Source organism: Lolium perenne, chromosome 7, assembly GCF_019359855.2.
Source record: "Lolium perenne isolate Kyuss_39 chromosome 7, Kyuss_2.0, whole genome shotgun sequence".
In the NCBI taxonomy this organism is placed as follows: domain Eukaryota; kingdom Viridiplantae; phylum Streptophyta; class Magnoliopsida; order Poales; family Poaceae; genus Lolium; species Lolium perenne.
The window spans coordinates 247,421,512-247,447,814 of NC_067250.2; the positions used below are offsets into that span (position 1 = coordinate 247,421,512).

At 46.0% G+C, this 26,303-nt stretch overlaps 2 protein-coding genes and 1 non-coding gene across 4 annotated transcripts; 1 reads left to right on the top strand and 2 right to left on the bottom strand.

Annotated features, from left to right (window-relative positions):
- Positions 1 to 12,331: 12,331 nt before the first annotated feature.
- Positions 12,332 to 12,528, bottom strand: LOC127318182 (U2 spliceosomal RNA). The gene has a single exon (XR_007861737.1). It is a non-coding gene; the product is annotated as a U2 spliceosomal RNA (small nuclear RNA).
- Positions 12,529 to 16,228: 3,700 nt separating this feature from the next.
- On the top strand, positions 16,229 to 20,796 carry LOC127313206 (uncharacterized). 2 transcript variants are annotated; one of them, XM_071822963.1, is made up of 5 exons: positions 16,229 to 18,424; positions 18,515 to 18,724; positions 19,505 to 19,779; positions 19,893 to 20,153; positions 20,325 to 20,796. In XM_071822963.1, exon 1 carries the CDS (start codon positions 16,318 to 16,320, stop codon positions 18,397 to 18,399), a length of 2,082 nt encoding a protein of 693 aa, XP_071679064.1. In that variant the 5' UTR covers positions 16,229 to 16,317; the 3' UTR covers positions 18,400 to 18,424; positions 18,515 to 18,724; positions 19,505 to 19,779; positions 19,893 to 20,153; positions 20,325 to 20,796. The 2 variants fall into 2 exon arrangements, with proteins under 2 accessions (XP_071679064.1, XP_051199719.1); XM_051343759.2 differs by having other exon boundaries at positions 19,505 to 20,153.
- Positions 20,797 to 21,739: 943 nt separating this feature from the next.
- On the bottom strand, positions 21,740 to 23,915 carry LOC127313207 (cytochrome P450 711A1). The gene is made up of 2 exons (XM_051343760.2): positions 23,404 to 23,915; positions 21,740 to 23,293 (listed from the first exon to the last, which is right to left on the bottom strand). Exons 1-2 carry the CDS (start codon positions 23,610 to 23,612, stop codon positions 21,943 to 21,945), a joined length of 1,560 nt encoding a protein of 519 aa, XP_051199720.1. The 5' UTR covers positions 23,613 to 23,915; the 3' UTR covers positions 21,740 to 21,942.
- Positions 23,916 to 26,303: the final 2,388 nt, after the last annotated feature.

Here is a 26,303-nt window from a genome sequence, read left to right on the forward strand (position 1 = left end):
TCTTGTGGCAATCCCGCAAGAACCTACTTCAAGATCACGTCCCTGGACATGATCTCGGGACCTGGCGTAATTCGTCACGTGCCGCTTAAGGACTTACCATGATCCGAATTCCAGTAATGTTATCGGGTCCACAGCGCGTCCGCCGGGATATTTCTTCACATCTGTTGATGTGGAAAAAAGTAGCAGAGCGCAGTCTTTGGCGATGCCACGCCACACAGGACGGATCCCGGGGTCTTACCTTCGCAGAGTTTTGCGGCATTCAGAGATTATTCGCGACTTTGGCGCTCTGAGAATATTTTGTCAAGTGCCTTGTTCAGCTGATGCAATGACCCATTTTGCGGGTTCTTCTATTTTTCTCTCGGGCTTGATGAGACAGCTGAATATATTGGTTATTCTATATTGTCGGGTACATCACCGATGCTTTTGCTCGGAACAATATGACGAGTCAATGAACCCGAAGATTTGTCCACCTTTTTTTTTGGGGTTCCTCCTTGATGAAAATTTCGTCGAGTTCCTCCTTCAAGAAAATTTCTTCGGGTCCTCTTTGAAGATAATTCTTCGGGTCCTCCCTGAGGACAATTCTTCGGGTCCTCTTTGAAGATAATTCTTCGAGACCTCCTTGAGGATAATTCTTCGGGACCTCCTTGAAGATAATTTTTGGGGACCTCCTTGAAGATAATTCTTCGGGACCTCCTTGAAGATAATTCTTTGGGACCTCCTTGAAGATAATTCTTCGGGACCTCCTTGAAGATAATTCTTCAGGACCTCCTTGAAGATAATTCTTCGGGACCTCCTTGAAGATAATTCTTTGGGACCTCCTTGAAGATAATTCTTCGGGTCCTGTTCTTTCTTGAAGACAATTTCGTCGAGTTCTCCCTGTAGACAATTTCGTCGGGTTCTCTCTTATATACTTTGAATTTTGCTTTCTCCTGCACAAATAAACAAACTTTTTCTGTCTTTCCCTTGCCTCTCTTTTTCGCATGCGGTGTCAGATACCCAGATTCGATGATATGTAAAGTGAATATATGCCGCGCAGCCCCCAACTATCGGGTGCGACGAAAGTAAACGATAATCAACTTTGTGCAAAATAAAAGAACACTTAGCTTTTTGGACACGATGAAGTCGATGCATGATGAAGTTTCCGAGTGTAGATAAGAAATCTAGTCAAAGTAGAAACCACAAATAGCAAAAGTGGATGCCGCGAAATTGTTGATGAAGAAATAGCCGAGCCCCCGAGCGCTGCTGGGGTGATGTCATGATTGTTGCTTATACGCCGTGTCACCGTTGTTACTCGGGGCGAAGTCGTTGTCGAGCCTCCGAGTATTATCCGTGTCGCCGAAAGAAGGTCATTAAGGATGAAATACTGAAGATGAAGTCCGAGATTAAGTACTTGAGATGAATCCATATTAAAGATTACACCATCATATATTGAAGATGAATCCGCCGATATCATAGAGGATGAATCCATTGACCCGAAGAATCCAATAATAACCATAAAAGATGAATCCGTTGATATCATAGAGGATGAATCCATTGAGCCGGAGAAAATAGTTCCAATAATAACCATAGAAGATGAATCCATTGACCCGGAAACGCCGGGTAATATTGTATAATTGAACCAATAATAACCCAAAGAAAACCAATCCAGTAATCCAGAGAGAATAAATCCACTGAGCCGAAGAAGATAAATCCACTAAGTTGAAGAAAATAATTCCACTGAGCCGGAGAAGATATATCCAGAGCCGAATAAAAGAAATTCACCAAGTAACCAAGTATATTTGTGGTAACGAAGTAATGACGCAGCCCCTGGTGTTGAATTGACAAGGGATCACCTCGGCAATGCCTACGTATTGTAGACTAGGGTTTCGGGAGAGAGCGACGATGGAGATTCCGGGAGCGAGATTAGGCACACGACGTACCCAGCTTCGGGTCCCCTCGGTGGAGGATCCCTACGTGCTACTAGCAATCCAGTATATGATCATAGATGTGTTTACAGGGTGCCGCCCTAGGCGGAGCTATGTTGTCTATCTATTCTGTCTATCTGTTGGCCTCTTATTTCGGGTGCCCTGGCTAGTTTTATATATGCAACCAGCCTAGGGTTTTACAAGAGTCCTAGTCGACTACTTCTTCGGGTTGCCTTGTTGGGCCTTCTCCATATTGGGCCGAGCCGATCCAGGTATACCAATAATGGGTACCCGAAGGGTATACCCATGTCAGCAGCTTCATCGGCATCATTATCTCCTCCGCTAGGACTTGATTCAGCCGTGGTGATGAATTCATCGTGTACCTGCTTTCGACGCCTACTCCTGATAAAGGCGTCATCTTCAGTGGCCTCTTCCTCTTGGACATCGCTGTCTTCAAGGGCGTGCTGGGAATCCTCGGTTCCATCAGAATCTTCATCGTCATCCTCTAGTACCACACCGCTTTCGGGTGTAGGAGGATAGCATCGGGCAGCAGCGAGCGCCTGCCGAGGAAAAAGAAATTTGTGAGACACGACAGAAAAAAGAGTAACTACAACAAAAAAAAACAAACAAAGGATTACCTCGGTTGGAGGATGATCAGAATCATAAGGAGAACGAGCCGATGTCAAAACGATGTTGTCCCTCATACTAAGGCACGTTAAGCGGCGGACTTCGTCTCGGAGGTCTTCAGCCGAAAGATTGGCAGAGCTAACTCTGGACTCATCATCCTTGCCCGTGTAAAGCCACAGCTGGTGGGGGCGAGACATTAACGGTTGCGCTCGACGTTGCAGGAACACTGAGACAACCTCAGTGCCGCACATTGTCAAGCCTCCCGTTTTCTTCAGGATGACGATTTGGTCGAACAACCTGTCGGCTGTCAATCTCTCTTCGGGAGAAAGGGTGTTTTGCCAAGATTTCTTCGGCTTAGCTATCAGTTTATCTTCAAAGGGAGGAAGGTTTGAGCGTCGCCCAGGCACCAAAGGGTCTCGCAGATAAAACCACTTGTTGTGCCAGCCTTGGACGGACTCCTTCATTGGATAATCAAGGTAGTCGACCTCCTTCCTAACAACAAAGCCAACGCCACCGACGATGGGGGGGCCGTTGCTGTCATTGTGGCGCTTCACGTAGAAGATTTTCCTCCAGAGACCCCAGTGAGGGTCAATGCCGAGGAAGGCTTCGCAGACAGTGATGAAGATAGAAAGGTGGAGGATGGAGTTTGGGGTTAGCTGCCAGAGCTGGATCCCGTAGAAGAAAAGAAGAGAGCGAAGGAACTCGTGCGCCGGAAGAGAAAGGCCACGGAACAAAAAGGCAGTGAACATGACGGTGAAGCCCTTTGGGGGCTTTGGGCGAGAAACCGCACCTGGAAGACGAATATCATCCTCAGATGCGGAGATGAATCCAAGGGCTCGCAGCTTGTTGATGTCGCGGTTGGAAATGGCGGAGGCACTCCAATCGCGGCTAACTTTGGCCACGTCCGAAGCACTGGCACCCTTCTTTTTACCCATGGCGCCTGAAGCTTCAGAGGGAAGGATGCAGGAAGAAGGAAAGGATGGGCGAAGAAGATGAGCAGTAGGAGGCGTAAAAAAGTAAAAACGAGGAAGCCCTCTATTTATACCGTGAGAATTAGCGTGAGATCGTGGCCATAACTCCATAGGCATCGTGGGAGGTGGAGCGAATCTGGCTGTACACGTGGCACTTGGAAAGGGAATGGAACCGGCGGCCCATTATTCCCACGTCGCGCGAAAATCGAGGAAACGCCTCGATCGCTGCGCGTGCACTGGTCAAAACCTAAAAACTGCCCGCGCAGAACTAGGGTGGACCCGCTAGGTCAAATCTTGTCAATCGAGCCACGACGGCGATACGTCATCAGTGACATCATGGGTGCTGACGAAAGCACTCGAAGAAATGAAAAGCTATCGGATGGTCAATTTGAGTCTATGCACAGATTGCAAAGCATCTGCACTTAGACTCGGGGGCTACTCCCAGCGGGAGCGCTGAATGCGCACCCGACAGAATGAGGACTCAATGGAAAAACTTGACTCGAGTTTGCACCCGGACGCGAGCGCCCGTGCCCAGACTCGGGGGCTACTCCCATCGGGAGCGCTGGACGCGCACCCGACAGAACTTTTTTCGCACTCCAGGATCATGCCCGGGGACTTGATTCTGTGTAGGGTAACGTTGTTTTGCCATCGGCAGTTAACCAACAAAAGTTGGGCATGTTATTCATTATCCCTTGCATAAAGAAAATATATCGAATGACCTACGAAGACTTGCAGGAAAAACTTCGGCAGAAGATGTTCGAGTGGTACAACTTGAGTCTACGCACGGATTGCAAGCATCCGTACCTAGACTCGGGGGATACTCCCATCGGGAGCGCTGACGCGCACCCGATAGAAGAGAATAATACAGACAAAAGAAAAGCAAGAATGATCAAAGAGAAGGACGTCAGAAGAAGACATGCTTTAGTCTCTACCCGAACTATATTCGGCTAGACACTCGGGGGCTACTGACGTGGGCATTACCCTTCGGGTAACCAATGTTGCTCTACCCTACGCGGTCCAGCTGGAGGCCCATGAAGGTACCCGATGGCAAGATGGGCCGCTAGGACGGTGCGGCGGAAGCTTACTTGAAGTACAAGACACGAAAGAAGCCGAACAAGGAAAGTTGAGAGATAGATCTACTGTAAACCTACTCGTACTCGATTAAGACCTCTCGAGACCTGGCCACCTATATAAAGTCTAGGAGAGGGGCTATCGGGGGACACAATCAATCTTAGCGATCTTAGCCAGCAGAAGCTTAGAACTAGGTTACCCTAGCAATTAGCCATCTCGACGAGATCACAGCCGAATTATTCGGCACCCCATTGTAACCTGTTATCATCATAATCAAGAATAGACAGGCAGGACGTAAGGGTTTTACCTCATCGAGGGCCCCGAACCTGGGTAAATCGCTCTCCCCGCTTGTCTGTGAACCGATGTCTCGTGCCAGCTTGCAGGATTCCATCAACCCTAAGCCCCTATCGAAGGGCATTGCCGAGGAGCACCCTCGACAGATGTAAAGCTTTGTTTCAAAGGATGGCATATAATTAACGATGTGTGTCCATATGCAATACTAATAGTTTGTCTAGTTTTGTTCTTCTTGTCTAGATGATTTTTTTTTTCTTCGAAATAAGGCATCCCCAGCCTTTGCATCAGATGATGCACACAGCCGGGTCTAGATGACTTATTCAATATGTGTTTTCGCTCATTGGATTTTTGGGACCAGTACATAAGTCCAGACAACCAGGCTTATATGAAAAATCAACTTAGCAAATTAATCACCTCAGGTATTCCTCTCAATAGAAATAATGTCATTTAGTAGGTCCTAGGCATCAATAGAGACCATCAACGATAGTTGTTGGTGTCGGTTGTCAAGGCACCATGATTTGGAGCTAGTGGAAGGAAGAAAAGGAGGTAAATCAAGTTATTGTCTCATACAATTTGATAGCACCCATTTCAGTGTTCAATATTTTGTTACTTTTGTCCTTGAATTAAGTTACTAGAAAGTTTGCGGCGCGCGCCGTATTGTCTATGGTGCAACATTCTATTTTAAAAACAATGTTTTTTAGGTTTAAGAGTAAGCGATTGCTTTTCGAAAACAGCTGAAGAAACATCTAAACTCGACCATGTCTTTGGTATCAAGATCGTTGGTTACAATTTTGAGAAATAATACAATATTTGGGTTGCTGAAGTACCGCGGAAGTGCTAGTGAAATAGATGACGGATGGTGGAGTGCTTTTGTTTCTAGATCATTGGTTAAAATATTATAGAAATAAACCAACATCTGGGTTGCTGAGGTACTGCAGAAGTGCCGGTGAAATAGCCGGCGGATGGTGGAGTGCTTTTATTTTCGGTGTTGCTAGAAAAGGAAATGATATTATTTCTCCGGCCGAAAGAGGCAACGGGTGATGGAGTAGAAGAAGGTCATCCTAGGTGAAAATGTGACGAATGGTGAAGTAAGTATATTTTTTCGATGTTACCATAGAAGAACACAACATTATTTTCCTCGAGTAAAGGAGGGGCGGATGTTGGATTTTTTTTTTAATAACCGTTACTAAAGAAACATCGGCTGGTAATTACTGTCCAGAACCACAGTTGACGTTGAAGGTTAGTGTAAAAATTACTACCCTTATGCATCGTTCCAAAATAATCGATGGAGAAATATGCGACCTTGAATAATTAATAGTATGTAGTTCACAAGGTGTTTCATAGTTGACATCAGCAATGTTCAATATGTCTACTGAAGAAATTACTTTCTAGAATAATATAGGTAGTTTCCGTCTCGCGAAAAATTACTGCGGAAACTAAACTTGAGGTTGAAATTACCACGTTGTTGCACCATTGAGAAATTAGCGTCGCTGGAATAATAATTATTGTTAGCTAGTTAACGATATGTTTCATAGGTGACCCACGCTTGTGCACTGTTGAGAAATTACCGTCACAAGAATGTCTGCCCTTGAATAATTATTGTTAGCTAGTTAACGACATGTTTCATAGGTGACATCGGCCCATGCTTGTGCACTGTTGAGAAATTACCGTAAGAATATGCGCCCTTGAATAATTACTGTTAGCTAGTTAATGATATGTTTCATAGGTGACATCGGCTCACGCTTGTGCACTGTTAAGAAATTACCGTCGCAAGAATATGTGGCCTCGAATAATTATTGTTAGCTAGTTGAGGACATGTTTCATAGTTGACATCGGCAAATTACTTTTGACGTCCAAGATTTTTACCGAGAAAATATATTTTAGAAAAAAAACTGCTAAATAGTTAACGCGGCAAAATAGTGTTAAAATATTTGTACCGATGAATTATTGTGAATTAGTTAACGATATGTTTCATAGGTGACATCGCTCACGCTTGTGCACTATTGAGAAATTACCGTCGCAAGAATATGTGCTCTCGGAATAATTATTGTTAGCTAGTTAACGACATGTTTCATAGTTGACATCGGAAAATTACTTTTGAAGTCCAAGATTTTTACCAAGAACATATATTTTAGAAAAAAGAACTGCTAAATAGTTAACGCGGCAAAATAGTGTTAAAATATTTGTACCGATGAATTGCAGTGATTTTTTTCCAGCTTTTATATATAGTAAATTTACGGCAAAAAATAAAGGTTTTAATTAACAAAGTAGTGTTAAAAAATACCAAAGCTAAGGATTTACAATCAAAAATTGTCAATAAAATCACAAAAAAATCATAAGAAAAGTAGGAAAAATAAAAAGAAAAGATGTGGACCCAAGTCACTGGGCACTGTTCATCCGTGCATGAACAGTGATTTGGATAGCCATGGTGCAAGCAAATGGGCATAGTTGATATCAGAAAATTATTTTTGACGTCCAAGATTTTAACGGAGCAAAGGGGTTGGTATGCTTCCATCTTCCCAACCAGCCTAGCTTTTTTTTCGAGAGAAGGAACCCCACAGGGGATCCCCAGTTTCAATAGAAACTGAGAGTCACTCAGAACATTTACATGGTTCAAGGAACTAACTTCAAGATGAAAAACTAGGACAAAAAACTGCTATCTATTCAAACTGAAACTAAAAAGAGGCTAGAATGGACCTATCCATCCAAGCAACAAAACCAGAGGCTAGGTACTTGAACCAAAAATACAGGTTTTCAGGCTACACACCACTACAGAGAAAGATAGCTAAGACAAAATGACGACGATGATGTTGCAGCTTCAGGAAGTGAACCAAAAACTAGGTGGTAATCCTCCTCCTCACAGGATTCCATCCGTGATTCTGCCCGAAGACTTCCTGTGCCACATGCGCCATCTTTCTAGCCCCCTGTAGCAGTAACTTTTGCAGCCCGTTTTTCTGCAATTTCGACCAAGTGTTAATGAAATGACAAACAAGAGTAATAACACTTGTGGGGTCTCCAGGACGAATTTTTTGAAAACAAGATTTGTTTCTTGTTTTCCAAATAGTCCATACAACCGCCACGGAACCTACAATTACAGCTTTCCTATCTCGGCCCGAATACATGTTGAACCAATCTCTATATAGATCAACAAAGCATTCGGGTATCTTACTAATCCCCAAAGAAACACTAACCACGTTCCAAATATATTTCGCTAGAGGGCACAAGAAGAACAGGTGTTCCTCAGTTTCGTAATCATCACAAAACTCACACAGTTCCACTTTCTTCCACCCTTTCTTCTTAAGGTTCTCTTTAGTTAGGATTCTATTCTTGATTACCAACCAGCAAAAGACTTTGATCCTCAAAGGAAGCTTGAGGGTCCACATAGTTTTATAGGGGAAATTAACCTTTTTTGCTACTAAAAAGGAATACATTGATTTAACCGAAAAAGTACCAGATTTTGTCAACAGCCACGAAACTCTGTCAGGTTCATCTTTTAACTGAACTTGACTACAGACGTCCAAAAGCTTACACCACATGGCTTTGGTTTCCTCTCTCAGAAACCTTCTAAACTTTAACATATCAAAACCTTTGCTAAAAACAGTATGAACTGTAATAAAATGACTAAAACACAGATTATAGAGTCGCGGGAAACTTCGACAGAGTGGTTGGTGCCCAACCCAACTGTCTTCCCAGAAAAGGGTTTTCCTGCCATCCCCAAGAACTCTCTTACAACAGCTATAAAAGATGTCTTTTATCGCCACTAGACCTGACCAGAAATGGGAATGAGATGGACTAGGCTTACATTGAGAAAAAGTACATTTTTAAAGATACTTTGCTTTAATTAGGTCTTGCCACAAACCCTCTTCATTTTCTAACCGCCAAATCCATTTACACAGAAGGCTGACATTCTTGAGATGCAAGTCTGTCACCCCAAGGCCCCCTTGATCTTTCGGCTGACAAACATCAGACCATTTGACCAAATGATATTTCTTAACATTTACTTTTTCCTGCCACAACATGCGAGCCCGAAAGAAATCACATCTTTTCAAAACCCCTTTAGGCATAGTAAAGAAAGACATCATATAACTAGTAATGCTACTCAAAGAAGCTTCTAACAAAATAAGTCTAGATCCAATCGAGGTAATGTTGCCTTTCCAGCAAGCATTCTTCTTTTCAATCCTATCTTCAACATCCTTCCAGTCACTATTCAGCAAACGTTTAAAATGCATGGGGATCCCCAGATACCTAAAAGGGAAATCTCCTTTTTTACAAGTAAATATATGAGTGTACATCTCTTGCTTATCTAAGGCAGCACCGAAGAAAGACACTTCACTTTTGTGAAAATTGATTTTTAGACCAGTGAGTTGTTCAAAAATACATAGGATAAACTTTAGATTACGAGCACTTTCCAGGCTATCCTCAAACATAAAAATGGTGTCATCTGCATACTGTATGATGGCTATCCCATCATCCAGCAAATCCGAGGCTAAACCCGTAAGTAGTCCATTTTCCTGAGCTCTCTTAATCAAAACCGATAAAACTTCTGCAACTATGTTAAATAACGAAGGGGAGAAAGGGTCACCTTGCCTTAGGCCCTTTCTTGTTTGAAAGTATGGACCCAACTCATCATTGACCATAATACAGACCTTACCATTATTTACTACATCCTTAGTCCATTTTACAAACAACTCAGGAAACCCCTTCATGTCCAGAACAGAGAACATGAAATCCCAATTTATTTTATCATAAGCTTTCTCAAAGTCAACTTTGAAAAAAAAACCCCGCTTTTTTCCTCCTATGCATGTAATGTAAGGTTTCATGTAAAACTGTTACATTATCTAGGATAAACCTTCCTTTTATGAAGGCTGATTGAATACTAGAGATAACTTTATCAGCTAAAGCAATAGCTCTATTATTCAAAACTTTGGTAAAAATTTAAAAAATCACATTTAGTAGACAAATGGGCCTGTACATCTGGAGCTTATCCGCCCCTTGACCTTTGGCTATCAAAATAATAATACCATAGTTAAAGCGTTTTATATCCAGGGAACCATTGTAAAAATCAATGAACAGAGCAAGAAGATCCACTTTTATCAACTCCCAAAACTTCTGAAAGAACTCAATAGGAAAACCATCTGGTCCTGGTGCCCTATTATGTTTCATTGAAAAAACGGCATCCTTAATTTCTTCTAAAGAAAAGGGGCGAGTGAGTAAAAGTTTATCCTCTTCATTCAAGTCATTAGATAAAGGTACATCCAAAGAAACAGGGAGAAGCTCAACTGGACCAAATATTTTTTTATAAAAGCCTGTAGCATAAACAAGAATATTTTTATCTCCTTCAATAACGCCTTCATCCTGACAAAGCCTAAAAATCTTACTCTTACGCTTACGGCCACTAGCTTTAATCATAAAATACCTTGTATTTCTATCTCCCTCAAAAAGATCTCGCTCCTTAGCACGTTGCAACCACTTGATTTCTTCTTCACGAAGAATCTGGTTTAACTTGTTCTGGAGATAGCATCTATACTCATAGTCAGTCACAGACAATCCTGCAAACTCACTCTGTTTATCTATATAATCTAAATGTCTAGAAATAGTATCCCTTTCTCTTTTATATTCACCCTCTATATTTAAATTCCAACCCTTAAGGTTTTTCCGAAGATTAGCAAAACGAGAATGCCATCTATCTAAGTTACTCTTACCACTACATCTACTGTGCCAGATATTAGAAACACGATCATGCAGATCCGCTCTAGTAAACCAGCAGAGCTCAAATTTAAAAGGCTTGTGAGGGACTTTTTGATGCACTCCTGTATCTAGAAGAAGCGCCGCATGGTCAGAAACACCCCTGACGAGTGTTCTGACAGAAACGAGAGGATATTGTATCTCCCAAGCTGGAGACACAAGCACCCTGTCTAATCTAACAAAAAGAGGATCAGCCTGGTTATTTGACCATGTAAAACTACGACCAGATAACTCAATCTCTTTTAACCCCCAGTGCTCAATAATTGAGTTAAAATATTAGTGAACTTAGAAACCTTTTTAAACTTATTACGGTCAGAAGCTCTTCTAATAATGTTAAAGTCGCCAGCAAGCATAAAAGGAAAAGAGCTACTTCCGAGAATATGCACAAGCTCAGTAAGAAAATCGGGTTTATCTTTAGAATTTGCAGCCCCATAAACGTTAACAAGGACCCACTTAAACCGTGTTTGTTTGTCCATCAACACCATCTTAGTAAAAAATCTACATGTGCTACACGTATTCACCTCAAATCTGTCCTCTCTAACTCCCATAAGGAGCCCACCAGAAGCACCTCTAGATGGTTCCCAGAGCCAGATAAAGCAAAATCTACCACCAACATTATTAAGCCAATCATCCTCAAACTCATATTTCTTAGTTTCTTGAATGCAAACAAAATCAAGCCCAAACTCATTAATTTTATCTTTAATAAACCGTTTTTTTGGGGCATCCCCAACCCCTCTCGCATTAAAAATAAGACCATACATGATAAAGAAGTATATTATCCAGTCCTAATTCTAACCTTTGGCCCCACACTAAACGCGGAAGGTGGGGCCCTATACGATCTATTTCTATGCAAAGAAGCTAGAAGCTTAATAGTAGCATCTAGATCCGCATCCTCATCATTCAAACTTTCCTCATCATCATCATCAGAATGCAAATCTCGAACAGCACTTGGGTCAAAACTATCAAGCTTTGATCCTAGCTTTGATGCCCTCTTTCTTAGCGATGTTCTTCATTTCTACAAGTGGCGTCCAACCTATGAGCTGAAGAAAGGCACATAAGTCTCCATATCAAAGATCATATAAAAGTTCTTCCTAGTTACGAAATCATAATTGTCTGCTCATTCAAGAATTATAATTCTACTTCATATTATTGGTACCTAAAAAATGCTGAAGCAACGAGGAAAACTTCGACAGGAAACAAGAATGGGAGCCACAAACATCAACATCACCGAGCAATTCCCTTCTTTCCAAGAAAAAAAGAGAGGACTAATCTGGAGTGCAAGAGGAGGAGAGGATTGCAGCACCTCGGTGACGTTGGAGGCGATGTTCTCCCCCCGAGAGGAGAGAAGAGAAGGGATGCCTTTCCTCCCCTCTTCATCCGGTGCCATTGCCATACCTCCCCTCACCTTTCTCTGTCTCCGGCTCTAACTCTTCCCAGTCGCAGGGTGTGGGACGATTTTGTCCAAAACGAATTCAATAGCTTCCCCATCAGCGCACGGGATGATGGTAGCGCTACAGGCAGTGCAGACAACCGATGCGTGGGTATTGCTGTCCGTATCACGCCGGTCCGAGACAGAGAAATCGACCTCTAAATATCCGTTCCTTCGCGACGCGTTCCCTCTTCTAAGCAGACAAGCAACAACTGCAGACTTCCTCCAGTTAACATAGTTGTTTAGCTGAATGATACACAAGCTTAACCAAATCTTGTTTTCCGATTTGGTTGGGGTGCGCCACACCCGGGCAGTAGTGCAACGCCCGGGGAACACCTGAGGACCCCAGTGGCAAGCCACTGTGGTGGGCCCTCCCCCACAAAAAATAAATTTAATATCGTTGTGGGCACATAGCCCACATATCAGATATTAAACTGATAAGAACAGATACTACACTTGATCTTAGCCAAAAGGCCGAGAAAGGTATGAGTTGTATTGAGGAGCCGGGTCTCCTTATATAGCCTCCGTTGCCCTGCGCTGCTACTTCCGTCCGCGAGGTGGGACTAAACCTGCTCCGCTCTTCTGCGCTCCCCTGCTGCGATAACAGCCGCACGCGCCTGCTAAGTTGGGCCCGAATCTGAGAGCCCGTGGCAGGCCTTGTCGAGTTACAGCATGGGCTCCTCCCTTGTTACCCATTTTCCTTTTCCGTTGTGCCTTTGCTTTTCTCAGATTTTTCGTTTGTGCTTTGAGAGCATGCCTTTTCTTCCGATAGGAGATCCTAAAAAGCCTAATGAATGAATGAAGTATAATACGGAGTACTTCATTCATTGAAACGCATTGTCTGAACGAAATCAACTTTATCCACGTGATAGGCATTGCAGATTTCCTAATACCATGCGAGATTCATATGCCCAATTTTTTTTGACCGGTATGGAAGCTCCAAGCTCCGTTAAACAAGCGGTGCTTACAAATTTACAACAAGGCGCCTAAGAGATAGGGGAACCGAAGATAAGGCTACAAATTTTACATAAAATACCCTAGGAAAAAAAAGCAGAAAAAGGCGACCTGGTCCGCAATTGGGCAAACTCCGAGCCGGGTACCGCGTCGCCGCAGGGGAACGTGCCACTTCGAGCGTCGCTGGTCATGGATCCCGCCCCGAGGTTGAAGAGGACCCTGGGAAGGAGGGAGAAATACCGAGGAAGATCAAAGCTTCCCACCCAAGTGTGACTCCATTCCCATGGATAACTCCCGCACTAAGCTGTCGGTGTTGATGAACTCTGATAGTTGATACTGATCTTAGTAGCTTGCATAGAAATACCGAGGAAGATCAAAGCTTCCCACCCAAGAATGGATCCATTCCCATGAATAACTCCGGCGCCAAGCTGCCGATGTTGATGAACTCCGATAGTCTTCGTAGCTTGCATAGTGCACGCTGGTTCTACTCGAATCCGATAGGACCAAAAAAGCATGCTTGAACAGGCTCCTCCTCCTCCTTCTTCATTTCTGACAATAACTATACCGATGGATGGCCTCTGTTATCGAAACAAATATAATCACACAATCCACCTCTGTCACCCCTAGAAGACTAGAACAACCACCCCCAACACTGGACCACCTCATCGATAACCCATCGGTACGTCGGTGACAGAAATGGCTATATGCCGTCACTCGCGGTCAAAGGCGCTGGTGCCCATCTCTCAACCCCATACATCCAAATTCGCCACCATCGCCGGGTTACCGCCGTCTCGGCCATCCCTCTAGGCTCGGAGGATGTGTATCTTATTCGGCACTGATGTGCCACCCCCCGTAACCTCTAAGTTTTTTCCATCTCCTCCAAAAGAGCATCCACCTTTGCATTGGCCTTGTCTCCAGATTGGTATCTTCTTGCCACCGTGGCCAGCCACGTCGTCGCCGACCAAGATTTGGTGCTGACAGCTAAGGCTGATGGGCATCATGGTCTAGGTGAAGCGGGGATGAGTGACGGGGAAGGATCTCTTTGTGGGTGGCAATCCAACGACAGTGCTTTAGGGGGAAGTATATAGACCCGACAATGACTTCTCTTTGTGTGTGCAATTGTTGAAGATTCTCGAGGTTTACTATAATGGTTGTCCTAGCCTAGATTCAATTTTCACACCCACAGAAGCTATTCAAAAAATGTCGACGTGTCAACTCTACTAGTCAACAACGACCTTCATAAAAGGTTTGTACTGCTAATTGCAAGCACTAACAAGAGATACCCCATACTTCTACCTAACCACAACAACAACGCACAAGTTTCAGACTTTCCGTTTTGCATAAATTACAAGGAAACACATATAACTCATTTATACAAGTACGTCCCTTTGCCACATGAGACATAATTGATAAATCTCACAAAATATATGGAACACACCGGCATGAAATCGATAAATAATCATCTAGTTCACAATTCATTAAACATGTTTAAGCCATGACTACCTAAGAGGAACTCCAATCAGCTCCCCAGCACCCCCTCCCCAGACTGAAAATTACCGCCGGATGGAGGAAAATTCCTTCGCCGCCCCCCCATGAGCCCAATTTTTGCCGGGTTGGGCCTATTTTTCATCCGGCGATCGCAGGCACAATCCAACACCCCGGGGAGTGCCTACGAGCACCAGATGAAGAGAAAAAGTGTGTGGGTCAGGTCTGTCAGTGTCACACCCACAAAGATTCCCCATTCCACTCACGGTGCCCAAACCACCTCGTCGCCGCCACCTCGCCGCTGGCACCACCCCCTCTATCGTCGCGTATACGCTGGCAGAAAGGACACACCCACTACCTAGCTACTGCCGAGCTCTACGCCGTTCATCACCTCACCGGCGTTCCGTTGTCGATCACTGTGTCGACCTCTACAGCACCACGTCCGTGAGGTGTTTGGTGTTTTGATTGCTCGACCATGGACTCCGACGACGAGGACATGCAAATGTTTTTTCGTTGTTGGAGAAGGAGAACGTTGTTGCCGCCGAAGATGAAGAACTTCCCAATGCTTGACAGTGCATGTACAAGGGCCACAAAGGAGGATGTAGTGTGGTACTTGAGGCAGTGGCTACATATGATACCTAGGTTTGTCACTCCTTCTTTGAAATGGCAGTCTCAAATAACGACATCAACGTCTTACATTGCTCGTATGTCTTTGCCAAGCTTGTTGAGGGTCATGCACCCCCGGTGAACTATGATGTCAATGGTCACCACTATAACAAGGGATAGTACCTTACAGATGGTATCTATCCTACATGATCAACATTTGTGAAGACGATCTCAAGCCCAAAACTGCCAGAAGAAACGTGGTTTGCCAAGGAGCAAGAAGCTGACATGAAGTACGTCGAGCGAGAATTTGGTATTCTCCTGTAGAGATTTGCAGTTGTCTGGTTCCCAATTATGACCGGGTCGCAGGATCGGATGTGGGAAGAGATGAACAGTTGTGTGATATTACACACCATGATCATATAGAATGAGCGGAAACATCCAGTCTTGATGATTAGGTGTTGGCATCATGGGCTTCCTTCCTAGCTATGCGCCAGGAGATCGGAGACTCACGTGTGCATCAACAGCTGTAGGATGCTCTGGTCGACCATTACTAGGCTCGCAAGGGTGCAACAAGAGCTGCCGCAACATGGTTTGTTGTGTTGTTGTCATGTTGTGTTTGTTGAGCTATTTGCTTTGATGAAATAATGTCAAATCTCGACAAACAATGTCATAATTTTTTATATTTTATGTTGTATTATGAAATTGTACCAAAAATTGATCGAAAACTGGAATATTTTGACCGAATTTTCCCGGCCTAGGGATCAGCCATGGGTTCGCAACTGGGAATCTCCCCCTCCCCAGGCTAGGCCGAAAATTACATCATCCGGCGCTAACTAGCGCCGGATTTCGGCCTGGGGAGCGCCAACTAGTGGAGATGCTCTAATAGTCATAATTTGCAATTCTGCAAATTACTCAAACAAGTTAAGCCTGGACAGAGATTTTTTGATAACTTATAATTGTGCAAATTTTTTGATAACTTATAAATATATTTTTTAATTTTTCTAAACGAGAGCACTGGGGAGCCAAAAGCACTTTTCACTAGTTGGTTCCATTTCTTACTACGATTTGAATTTGATCTAACTGGCGAAATCCAGCATAACCAGCGCAAACTCAAAGATGAAGCAAGAAAAACTCTCAAAACCTCACTAAACCCTACTACCTCTCCCCCTGGCCCCTCTCCCCTCCATGGCCTGATTCTGTCTGCCTCGCCGCCGCCGCCGGCGGTCAAACGATGCTATCCCTCCCCCTGCGCCGCCATCTCCTCTTCATCCACTCTCGCCGGAAACCTAGCTTCCTCCCCTTCTCCATCGCCGCCACCGCCATCTCCACCCTCCCCACCGCCGCCGCCGCCGCCACTTCCATCTCCAACCGCCGCCGCCAGCCCCACCCGCTCCAGGCCGTCCCCGCCAGCATCCTCCTCTCCCACCCCCTCCCCTCCGCCGCCCACCTCTGCCTCGCGGCCCACCTCCTCGCCCGCGCCCGCCTCTTCCCCCATTCCCGCAGCCTCCTCTCCCGCCTCCTCGCCCCCGGCCACCGGCCCCACCTCGCCGCCCCCCTCGTCGATCTCCTCCACCGCGCGGCTCTGGCACTAGGGCCCCGCCGCAGCGCGCTGCCCTCCGTCGTCGACACGCTCCTCTCCCTCCTCGCCGACCGCGGCCTCCTCGAGGGCGCCGTCCTCGCCCTCGCCCGCGCGCGCGAGCTGCGCGTGCCCCCAAACACCCGCACCTGCAACCACATCCTCCTCCGCCTAGCCCGCGAGCGCCGCGGCGGGCTCGTCCGGCAGCTGTTCGACCAGGTGCCCCTGCCCAACGTGTTCACCTTCAACATCGTCATCGATTTCCTGTGCAAGGAGGGGGATCTCGTGGAGGCAAGAGCACTCTTCTCCAGGATGAAGGCAATAGGCTGCTCGCCAGATGTAGTCACATACAATTCCCTGATCGATGGGCATGGCAAATGCGGGGAGTTGGAGGAGGTGGAGCGGCTCGTCGGGGAGATGAGGGGGCGCGGATGCAGGCCGGATGTTGTGACATACAATGCGTTGGTCAACTGCTTCTGCAAGTTTGGGAGGATGGAGAGGGCGTGCAGCTACTTTGCTGAGATGAAGAGGGAGGGAGTGGCGGCGAATGTGGTGACACTTAGCACCTTTGTGGATGCGTTCTGCAAGGAGGGGATGGTACGAGAGGCCATGAAGCTGTTTGCGCAGATGAGGATGAGGGGCATGGCGCCGAATGAGGTCACGTATACGTGCTTGGTTGATGGGACCTGTAAGGCAGGTAGGCTTGACGATGCCCTTGTTTTGCTTGATGAAATGGTGAAGCAGGGTGTCCCGTTGAATGTGGTCACGTATACCGTGCTAGTTGATGCCCTTTGCAAAGAGGGCAAGGTTGTGGAAGCGGAAGATGTTTTTAGGATGATGGAGAGAGCTGGCGTCAAAGCCAACGAGCTGGTGTACACTACGCTAATTCATGGGCATTTTGCGGATAAAAATAGTGAGAGAGCTGTGGGTTTATTGGATGAGATGAAGGATAAAGGGTTGGAGCTTGACGTTTCGCTTTATGGTACCCTCATTTGGGGACTCTGTAATCTTCAGAAGGTGGATGAGGCTAAGAGTTTGTTAAATAAAATGGATGAATGTGGTCTGAAACCCAATAATATCATCTATACGAATATAATGGATGCTTGTTTTAAAGCAGGAAAAGACTCAGAGGCCATTGCCCTGTTCCACAAGATCCTGGATTCCGGGTTCCATCCTAATGTTGTGACTTATTGTGCATTGGTTGATGGTTTGTGCAAAGCAGGATCAGTTGATGAGGCACTCTCACATTTTAACAGAATGGGAGACTTAGGGTTACAACCTAATGTACGGACTTACACCGCTGTAATTGATGGTTTGTGCAAGAACGGGTGCTTGACCAAGGCTGTGCAACTGTTGGATGAAATGGTCGACAAGGGGTTGTCTCTGGACAAAGTTGTGTATACATCTCTTATGGATGGGTACCTGAAGCAGGGAAATCTCCAGCATGCCTTTGCAGTCAAGGCCAAGATGATAAACAGTGGATTGCAACTTGATCTCTATGGGTACACTTGTTTTGTATGGGGTTTTTGTAATTTAAATATGATGCCAGAAGCTAGAGAAGTTCTTTCAGAAATGATTGGAAATGGTATTCCTCCCGATACAGTAATTTACAACTGTCTGATAAACAAATACCAGAAATTGGGGAACATTGAGGAGGCCACTAGTCTTCAGAATGAAATGGAAAGTGTTTTACCCTCTTGTACAAATGGTGATACTGCTTCTGGTTCTGATGGATAAACTCGAGACATCTGCTTGTAAACAGGTAGGAGTAAAATCAATAAATAAGTAACAAAGCATCATCACCTAAAGTATTTACTATTAGTACATTATTAACTTCTTACTTTCTATACAGCATAGCAGCAAAAGCCACTGGTTTAATGCACTTCTCCTGGTATCTTGATGCTCAAATCAGTGAAGAAACTTTGTTTGATGGCAATTCTGAGAAGGCAGGCAAAAACTTCTGATTATCTGCTGACAGGCCCCATCAGACGCAAAAGGGGATCTGCTTCTCTATTAAGTTGGGAGAGTGAGAAGGAGCTCCAAGTTTTGAAATGCTCCATAGGTAACATATTGATTTCTTCTATGGTATATTATGTGAACACACATGTGTACTGGTTTTATGTATTTTTCCTTAGCCTCCCGTACATCTACAAATGACAATAATGTTGTTTCCCTATATTTGCTTAGCTGTATTTGTTAATATATTTATATAGGTACTCACACCATCTGCCATGCTTCCTAATGTTGATGCCAATGACAGATCTGTGAGTGTGTTAAGCAAGTAAATTTTTGCATGCACTTCGTCTTGATTGATTTTAATTATTTATATCTTATTAATCACTAATTTTTTGCTTGTTTAGTAGTTTGATATGTTTGCTATGACAGTGAAACATTTGGTTCTTTATTGGCACTATAATACATAGCTATATCTCTTTTCTTATGCTAGTAATAGTGACTGAACTAGCCAGCAAAAACCACTCTTACCTCCGGTCGGTTTTTTCTCTTGCACATCTCTAATGCATATTCTTGCAAATTTATTCTATCATATTGTTACCTTCATGTCTAATTCTTCTAGAGACTAGTACGTGTGTAACAGTATAGTTGAAAATGGATTCAATTCGAAATTTACAATTTCTAATGTGTCAGCATCCATTGATTTGCAATATTTCATCTAACTGAAAACACATCAATGATTTCACTGTTTACTGAAAATCGGGCACACTCTAAGCTGTTATCTGAATATAGCATCTTCATCTTTCTCTTATTGAAAACCACTAATAGTAAGGTCCTTTTTAATCAAGAAATCTATGATACTGGCATAACTGTTTTGTTGCTGATTTAGGTTTCGTGTGGTCATGAAGAGCTCGTTGTTATTATTCTGAAACAACAGATGCCATATATTCTTTTTAGCTGTGGGATCTACTACTACTAGTTGAACAAATGGACAAAGATGTGAAGACACCATTGTATTCTTCTGGACATTGACCTGTTGAATATTATGCGAGCACACAGTGTCACAATCTGATGCCGTCCTGTCAGCCAGTGGCTCCTATGACACAGTAGTCAAATCATGTTTGTGCTCCAAGCATCATGTGTTTACATTCATGAGGCGACAAGGTTTTCCTCATGATCTATGCTGAAACACAGTCGACTCTAGTAAGATTCGCCAGAGACTGATTTTGATGTATGGCAGTATGATTCACATCCACTTGTTTCTGGTGTTAATACAGCACAGGTGAGACATCGCAGATCATAACACTGTTCTGAAAACTAAGATTTGGCACTCGTACGGTTGTACCTACTACCATTCTTCAAAGTTAGTGTCAGGGATGCACTGATCAACATAGAGGAGAATGAGTGTCGTGTTTGCAAGCTATGCCAACATACATCTACTGAGCAACATCTGAGGGCTGCACTAACATGTTCATCTTGATCTTGGGCATCGATGACCTGTTCGATCGGACCAGCCTTTCCTTCCTGCCAAGCATCAGGTGAGAAATCTACCAGAGAAAGTTGAATGTGTCCAATTTTTGCTGTCTATAGCAGCGCTCTTGAGTTTCTATTGGTCCCCTGTTTTCTAGGTTGTAATGAATTGAGTTGAGATGATGTTTTATGTTCTGATCCACTGTACATCTTACCGATGCAATCTTCTGCTTGGCCAGGTTACTGTTCAGTTATGCAAAAAGGTGCTGCTTGCAGTGAAGATGCTAGGAAATATTTTGGCGATAGTGATCAAAGAGCTGGAGTTGATAGTGATACCGTTGGTTTGTGAAGAATAAGATGGTCGGGCATTTTCTGGCCCTGATAGCAATCATTAGTTTGGTGGAGACATGACTTGAGTCCTGGAGGCTGCAGCTGCAGAGTATGCTTGAACTGTTCTTTTTCCTAGTCCAGCATCTCGTCTTGGGCTCTTAAGTCAATTGGATATTTTGAATAACTGGTCATAAACTCTATATGGAGCACCTAAACAAAGATTAGAACAGATAGGTCTAATTTTTTTCTACCAAACCGTGCTATTTATCTATTGATTATTCTTCCCAAGTGATGTTGCAGTTTGAGTATTGCAATAGTGTGATTGCTAATTTATTGGCTCATTCATGATATATATGCACAATCCAGTACCGTAACATTAAACATTGGATTGTTTACTTGGAACATAACACTGATTCCTGAAGCTTCCAAATCTGGGCTCTTTGGCAATTTACTTGGAATATACACAATCCATTTGTCACGTTGCAGATACATTGCCTCTAAGGCTTCTTTCATTACTTTGTGGCGGATGACATGAATATCGAAACATTGATGTTATTTGTGGAGCGTGTTCTATCTATGGCTGTATAGCTCTGTTATAATTTTTCAAGTAAATCATATTGCAATAAGATTGAAAACTTATGCAACTTTGGTTCCAATCCTGAGTGAATTAGTTTTTATTTAGTTCATGTTTCGAGCAACAAGCTGGTTAGCTGTTGGCTGGCAGAACAAGCTGGGGCACTGTTGCCCACGATATAAAGTAATTATATGTTCAAGACTTATGAGTAACAAACTTGTCGAAGTATTCATAGTTTCTTGCTGGCAGTACGAAAAGTTATTTTGGATCCCGAGCACCAGTGCTCTTGTTGTATTAAAAAAAAGTAAAAAGTATATTTATGTGTACAAAAAAATTATGTAACAAAATTCTAAAAGGAGTTGATGATGTGTCCCACTAACATACAAAATCTCAGTTAGAAATATTTTGTTTTCTGAGCTACATAAAAATGACAAAGTCTGACTTCTTTTTGGAGATTTGAATACTATACTTATATCTACATATTTGTTATTTTTGTGTAGCCTAAAATATAGATAATTTCCAGTTGAAAGTTTACATGGTTGTGGGATACAATACTGGCTACATCATAATTTATTTTCAGATTTTTTGAAACTTAGAAATATAATTTATAATTATTTTTTTGAAAAGGGATCACTGGTGCCCATGTGCACCAAACTGGCAGTAGCCTTTCCTAGCTTTCAATAACCTTATGTTGATTGCATGCCTCTGACTTCTGCCTAACTCAGCAATTTACTGCTGCTATACCCCTGATAATTCTGAATAACTTCGTCTAATAAAGAGAATTCTAGGGAGTTTGTGGCTTCCCAGTGGAAGACTGGAAGGACACAGGAGCTACAAATATGTTTGAGAGAATTCTGATCGAGTTTTTGCTAGAGCCTGAACTACTAGGAGCTACTGATTCTGGGCGAAACAATGTGCCATGTCATTCGAATCTCATTCGACTATCATCCATGTCATTGTCCGGCGGCGCTGCACCTTTCGATGGCCCTGAGCTTGATGCCGTGCCTGAAGCTGAGCACGATCCCGAACTGGAGCTCCGGCGGCGACTCCATCCGCGGCGACCGGCGGAACACGTAGCGGCGGTAGAGGTGCACCATGGCCAGCTTCACCTCCTGCAGCGCGAACCGCTGCCCCACGCACGCCCTCGGGCCCAGCCCGAACGGCACGTGCGCGTAGGGGTGGCGCCGCCGCTCCTCCTCGCACCCGGCGTCGAACCGCTCCGGCCGGAACTCCCCGGGGTCCGGGAACTGCGCCGCGTCCATCGCCATCACCCCCGGCGCCAGCCACACCCACGTGCCCTCCGGCAGCGCGTAGCCCCCGACCTCCACTCGCCGCGACGTCTCCCTCGCGATCAGCGGCGAGACCGTGTAGAGCCTCATCGCCTCCTTTATGACCTGGTCGAGGTAGGGGAAGTTGTGCTGGAGTTCGTCGGCGGTCGGGGCGGCGCCAGGAACGGAGCGGTCGACCTCGGCGAGCAGCTTGGCCTCGACCTCCGGGTGGCCGGCGACGAGGTACACGGCGGAGGCGAGCGTGAAGGCCGTGGTGGCCGAGCCGGCGAGGAGGTGCTCGTAGGTGAGCGCGCCCACGTACTCCGGCGTGAGCAGCTCCCTCATCCTGTCGCCGCCGTCCCGGGCGTTGAGCAGCGCCGACAGGAAGTCCCTCCGCTCCCGCCTCTTGCCCCCGTCGCGCTCCCGGCTCGCCACGATCTCCTCCACCCTCGCGCGCAGCCGCTCGTTGGTCCCCGCGATCCTCCGGTCCGCCGTCCCCGGGACCCGCCGCAGCAGCCACCGCGCGGGCGCCTGCAGCGCCGGCGCGACGAGGCCGAGCACGATGGAGAGGGACGCCGACAGGTCCATCTTGAGCGAGGTGGTCGAGTGCACGTGCTCCGCCACGAACTCCGCCGCCTCGCCGCCCCCGTCGTGCTGCGCGGAGAGCGCGAAGTCGACGCCGAACGCCGCCTGCCCGATGACGTCGGTGGCCAGCTTGAGCGCGAGGTCCGAGAAGTCGAAGTCGCCGTGCTCCCCCGCGGCGAATCGTATGGTGTCGGCGGCGCGCTCGACGCAGCGGTGCATGGTGGGGATGAGATCCGCGAGGTGCGACGGCTGGTAGAGCGAGATGATGGTGTTCCTCATGGCCGACCACCGCGCGTCCCTGGTGAAGAAGAGGCCCCTCTGGTGGAGCGCGGAGCCGGCGATCGGCGACGGCAGGCTCCGGTTGGGGATGCTCTTGAACTGCCTGATGCCGACCTCCTTGCACAGCTCCGGGTCGGCCACGATCACCAGTGGCTGCCTCCCAAGATGGAACCTGATTAACCAAGCAGCACGCACGCATCAAACCAAACTCCAAAATGCACCGAGAATCTGCAAGATTAAGCACTGGGCAAAGATCACGACGAGAGATCCTGGGGAACTGACCTGAAGATGGGGCCGTATTTCTTGGCGAGGGCAGCGAAGACGTCGGGGCCATGGCGGGCGAGCAGCGGCAGGTGGCCGACGATCGGCAGCGCGGGAGGGCCCGGCACGGCCCGGACTCCCCAGTAGGGCGCGTAGAAGTAGAGCACGAAGCCGAGGAGGCAGGACGCCAGCGTGGCGATGCACGGCAACCATGCCCCTGCCTCTGCCATTGATCTCAGCTTAGCTTGACGACTGACTGCTGGGTGCTCGTGTGCTCTAGCTTGTACAGGTAAAGAATGTTGCGGAGGTTTGCTTGCAGCCGTCCATGGTGCTGCGTGAGGTCGGAGGCAAAAGAGATGGGATGGGGGAACCTGTTGATGGGTGGAACGGCCACTGTTGCGCGTGCACGTTCTTGTTCCTCCAAGTGGGGATCAGTGTAGTGTAGGACATGAGCAGAGTCTGAATATTCTTGCAGAAAATCTCACGAGTCAAGGGAAGAATCATCGCAGCTATGCTTTTTGTATAGTTCTCAACGCATCGGGGAGTAGTTGTTTTTCCCCTTATAAAGAATGGTTGTACTCAGTCAATTCCTACGGAGTTCCGTTGCATCGTGATTCATAGTCGGGTGTTGACTGAGTTTTTTTTATTTCCAGTTACAAGAGGGTTGCAATTAAAAAACATTGCAAATGGAGATGCAACTAAGAAAAGTGCTCGGGATCGTTAGAGCATCTCCACCGGCGTTCCCAAAATAGTCGCCGGCAGGGTCACCGACACTGTTGTATGGGGGACGCCGGCAGTGCATCCTCTATTTGGGGAGGATGTTCGCACACCGCCAGCTCCCATACGGCAGCTCCCAATTTTTTTTTCTTTTTACAATATTTTGAAAAAACATATCAATCACATTTTATTCCATACTATATTCAATAATTCATACAATCACACAAATATAATTAAATTATTCATGCAATCAAACAAATATTACTTAAATTATTCATACAATCAATCAAACAAACAAATAGTACTTAAATTATTCATACAAACAAACAAATAGAAATAAAATCATGCATTGTTGGCGGCTTCTCTCCTCGCCCACAAATGCGCAGCTAGATTCGCCTTTAGTTGTACATGGATACCTGCATCTCGAATTTCATTGTGCATATGAAGAAAATCGACAAATTATTGGGGCACATACTCAACCTCAGCAAGTGGCCCTTGATAATCAAATGGTTGATCATCCTGTACAGGCTCGTCGCGCTCGCTCTCAATGATCATGTTATGCATGATCACACAGGCGTTCATCACCTCCCACATCTGAGACTCAGACCAAGTGAGAGCAGGGTGCCTGACAATGACGAAACGTTGCTGAAGCACCCCAAAAGCACGCTCAACATCCTTGCGTGCTGCTTTCTGGGATGTTGCAAAATAAGCTTCATCTCGTTTGTTGGAGAGGGAATTGTCTTCACAAATGTAGCATACGTCGGGTAGATACCATCAGCTAGATAGTACCCCTTGTTGTATGTGTGGCCGTTTACCTCAAAGTTTACGGCAGGAGCTTGTCCCTCAGCTAGCCTAGCAAACACCGGAGAGCTCTGCAGCACATTGATATCATTGTTTGTTCCTGTCATGTCAAAAAATGCATGCTAAATCCAAAGGTCCTGGTCTTCCACCGCCTCAAGAATAACACTGCACTCACCAGTATGCCCCTTGTAGATCCCCTACCAAACAAAGGGCAATTCTTCATACAGTCAATGCTTCCGAGCATCCCAGGAAATCCTCTTGCTGCATTTTTTTCAGGATCCGAGCTGTATCATCTTCTCTTGGTGCTCTCAAATAGTCTTTAGCAACCGCTATGATGGCTCGGCGAAACCTGTAGAGGGTCTCTGTACATGTCGATTCTGCCATCCGTAGGTAGTCATTGGCTGTATCTGGAGGAGCTCCGTATGAAAGACAGTGTATTGCAGCAGTGCACTTCTGAATTAAGGTGAAGCCCCACAAACCTGTGCAATCTTGCTTGGCCATGAAGTACTTGTCGTACTCCCTAACGCCGTAGACAATCTTTTAAGAACAACTCCTTCTTCATCCTAAACCGACGCCAAAATTCCTTCGGCGAATGAGTCGCGTCGTCGTTGAAGTAGTTGGCGTCAAGCAGCATTGCGCCGGCTTGACGATGCCGGTTGATGTTCCTCCTCTTGCCTTGCTTTGAGCCACCGCGACGAGGCACGATGAAGAAAGGTTGGCGAACGCGCAGCATGCTCGTCAGAATGAGCTGCTGATGTTGCCGCCGGACAGCCTGAGCGTTCTGCTCCGTGAACAGCTGCACCATCATCTCATCGTCGATGTCCATCGCGACAATCAGACGAACACCTTGCGGGCGGGGCGGTTGTGCCGCGGTGGCGGCGAGCTCTGTTCCGGGCGAAACAACGGTCGCCGGTCGAGGGGGTGGCGGCCGTGTCGATGGACGACGGTTCCTAGGCATGCGGCGGTGTCTATTGCAAGCAGGGGGCGCGTCAGCGACAGCGACGGTGGCGATCTAGAGGGGTGAAAGTCGGCTCGGGCGTGGGTAGGAGGCGGGAAATCGGTGCGTCTGGCTGCCAGGCGAAGCCCAAGCTTGTTTTCTGACGTTCCGCGAGGCGCCGGTGCGCCCGATTCGCGCCCTACGCGAAGGGGCCGGTACAGGGATGCAGACTATTCTATTGGGCTCGAAAACTAGCCGCGCCGTTTGGGGCGCACCGGTGTGAGCCTATTTTCGCTCCCGGCCCCCAAAACGCTATCGGGACCGCCGGTGGAGATGCTCTTATGTCTCCTTTGTGACTCGTGCTGATCATGAGTTACAATCTAAGTTTTTTTTGCGAAACACGGTACAGACGTAGACGCTCACATATACGCACATACACTCACCCCTATGAACGCACGCACACCCT

Bases quoted from the DNA above. Each gene is read 5' to 3' on its own strand.
- LOC127313207 (XM_051343760.2), bottom strand. From the start codon at position 23,612: ATGGCAGAGGCAGGGGCATGGTTGCCGTGCATCGCCACGCTGGCGTCC. The intron at 23,294-23,403 runs GTCAGTTCCCCA...TTGGTTAATCAG, and splicing joins AAATACGGCCCCATCTTCAG to GTTCCATCTTGGGAGGCAGC.
- LOC127313206 (XM_051343759.2), top strand. From the start codon at position 16,318: ATGCTATCCCTCCCCCTGCGCCGCCATCTCCTCTTCATCCACTCTCGC.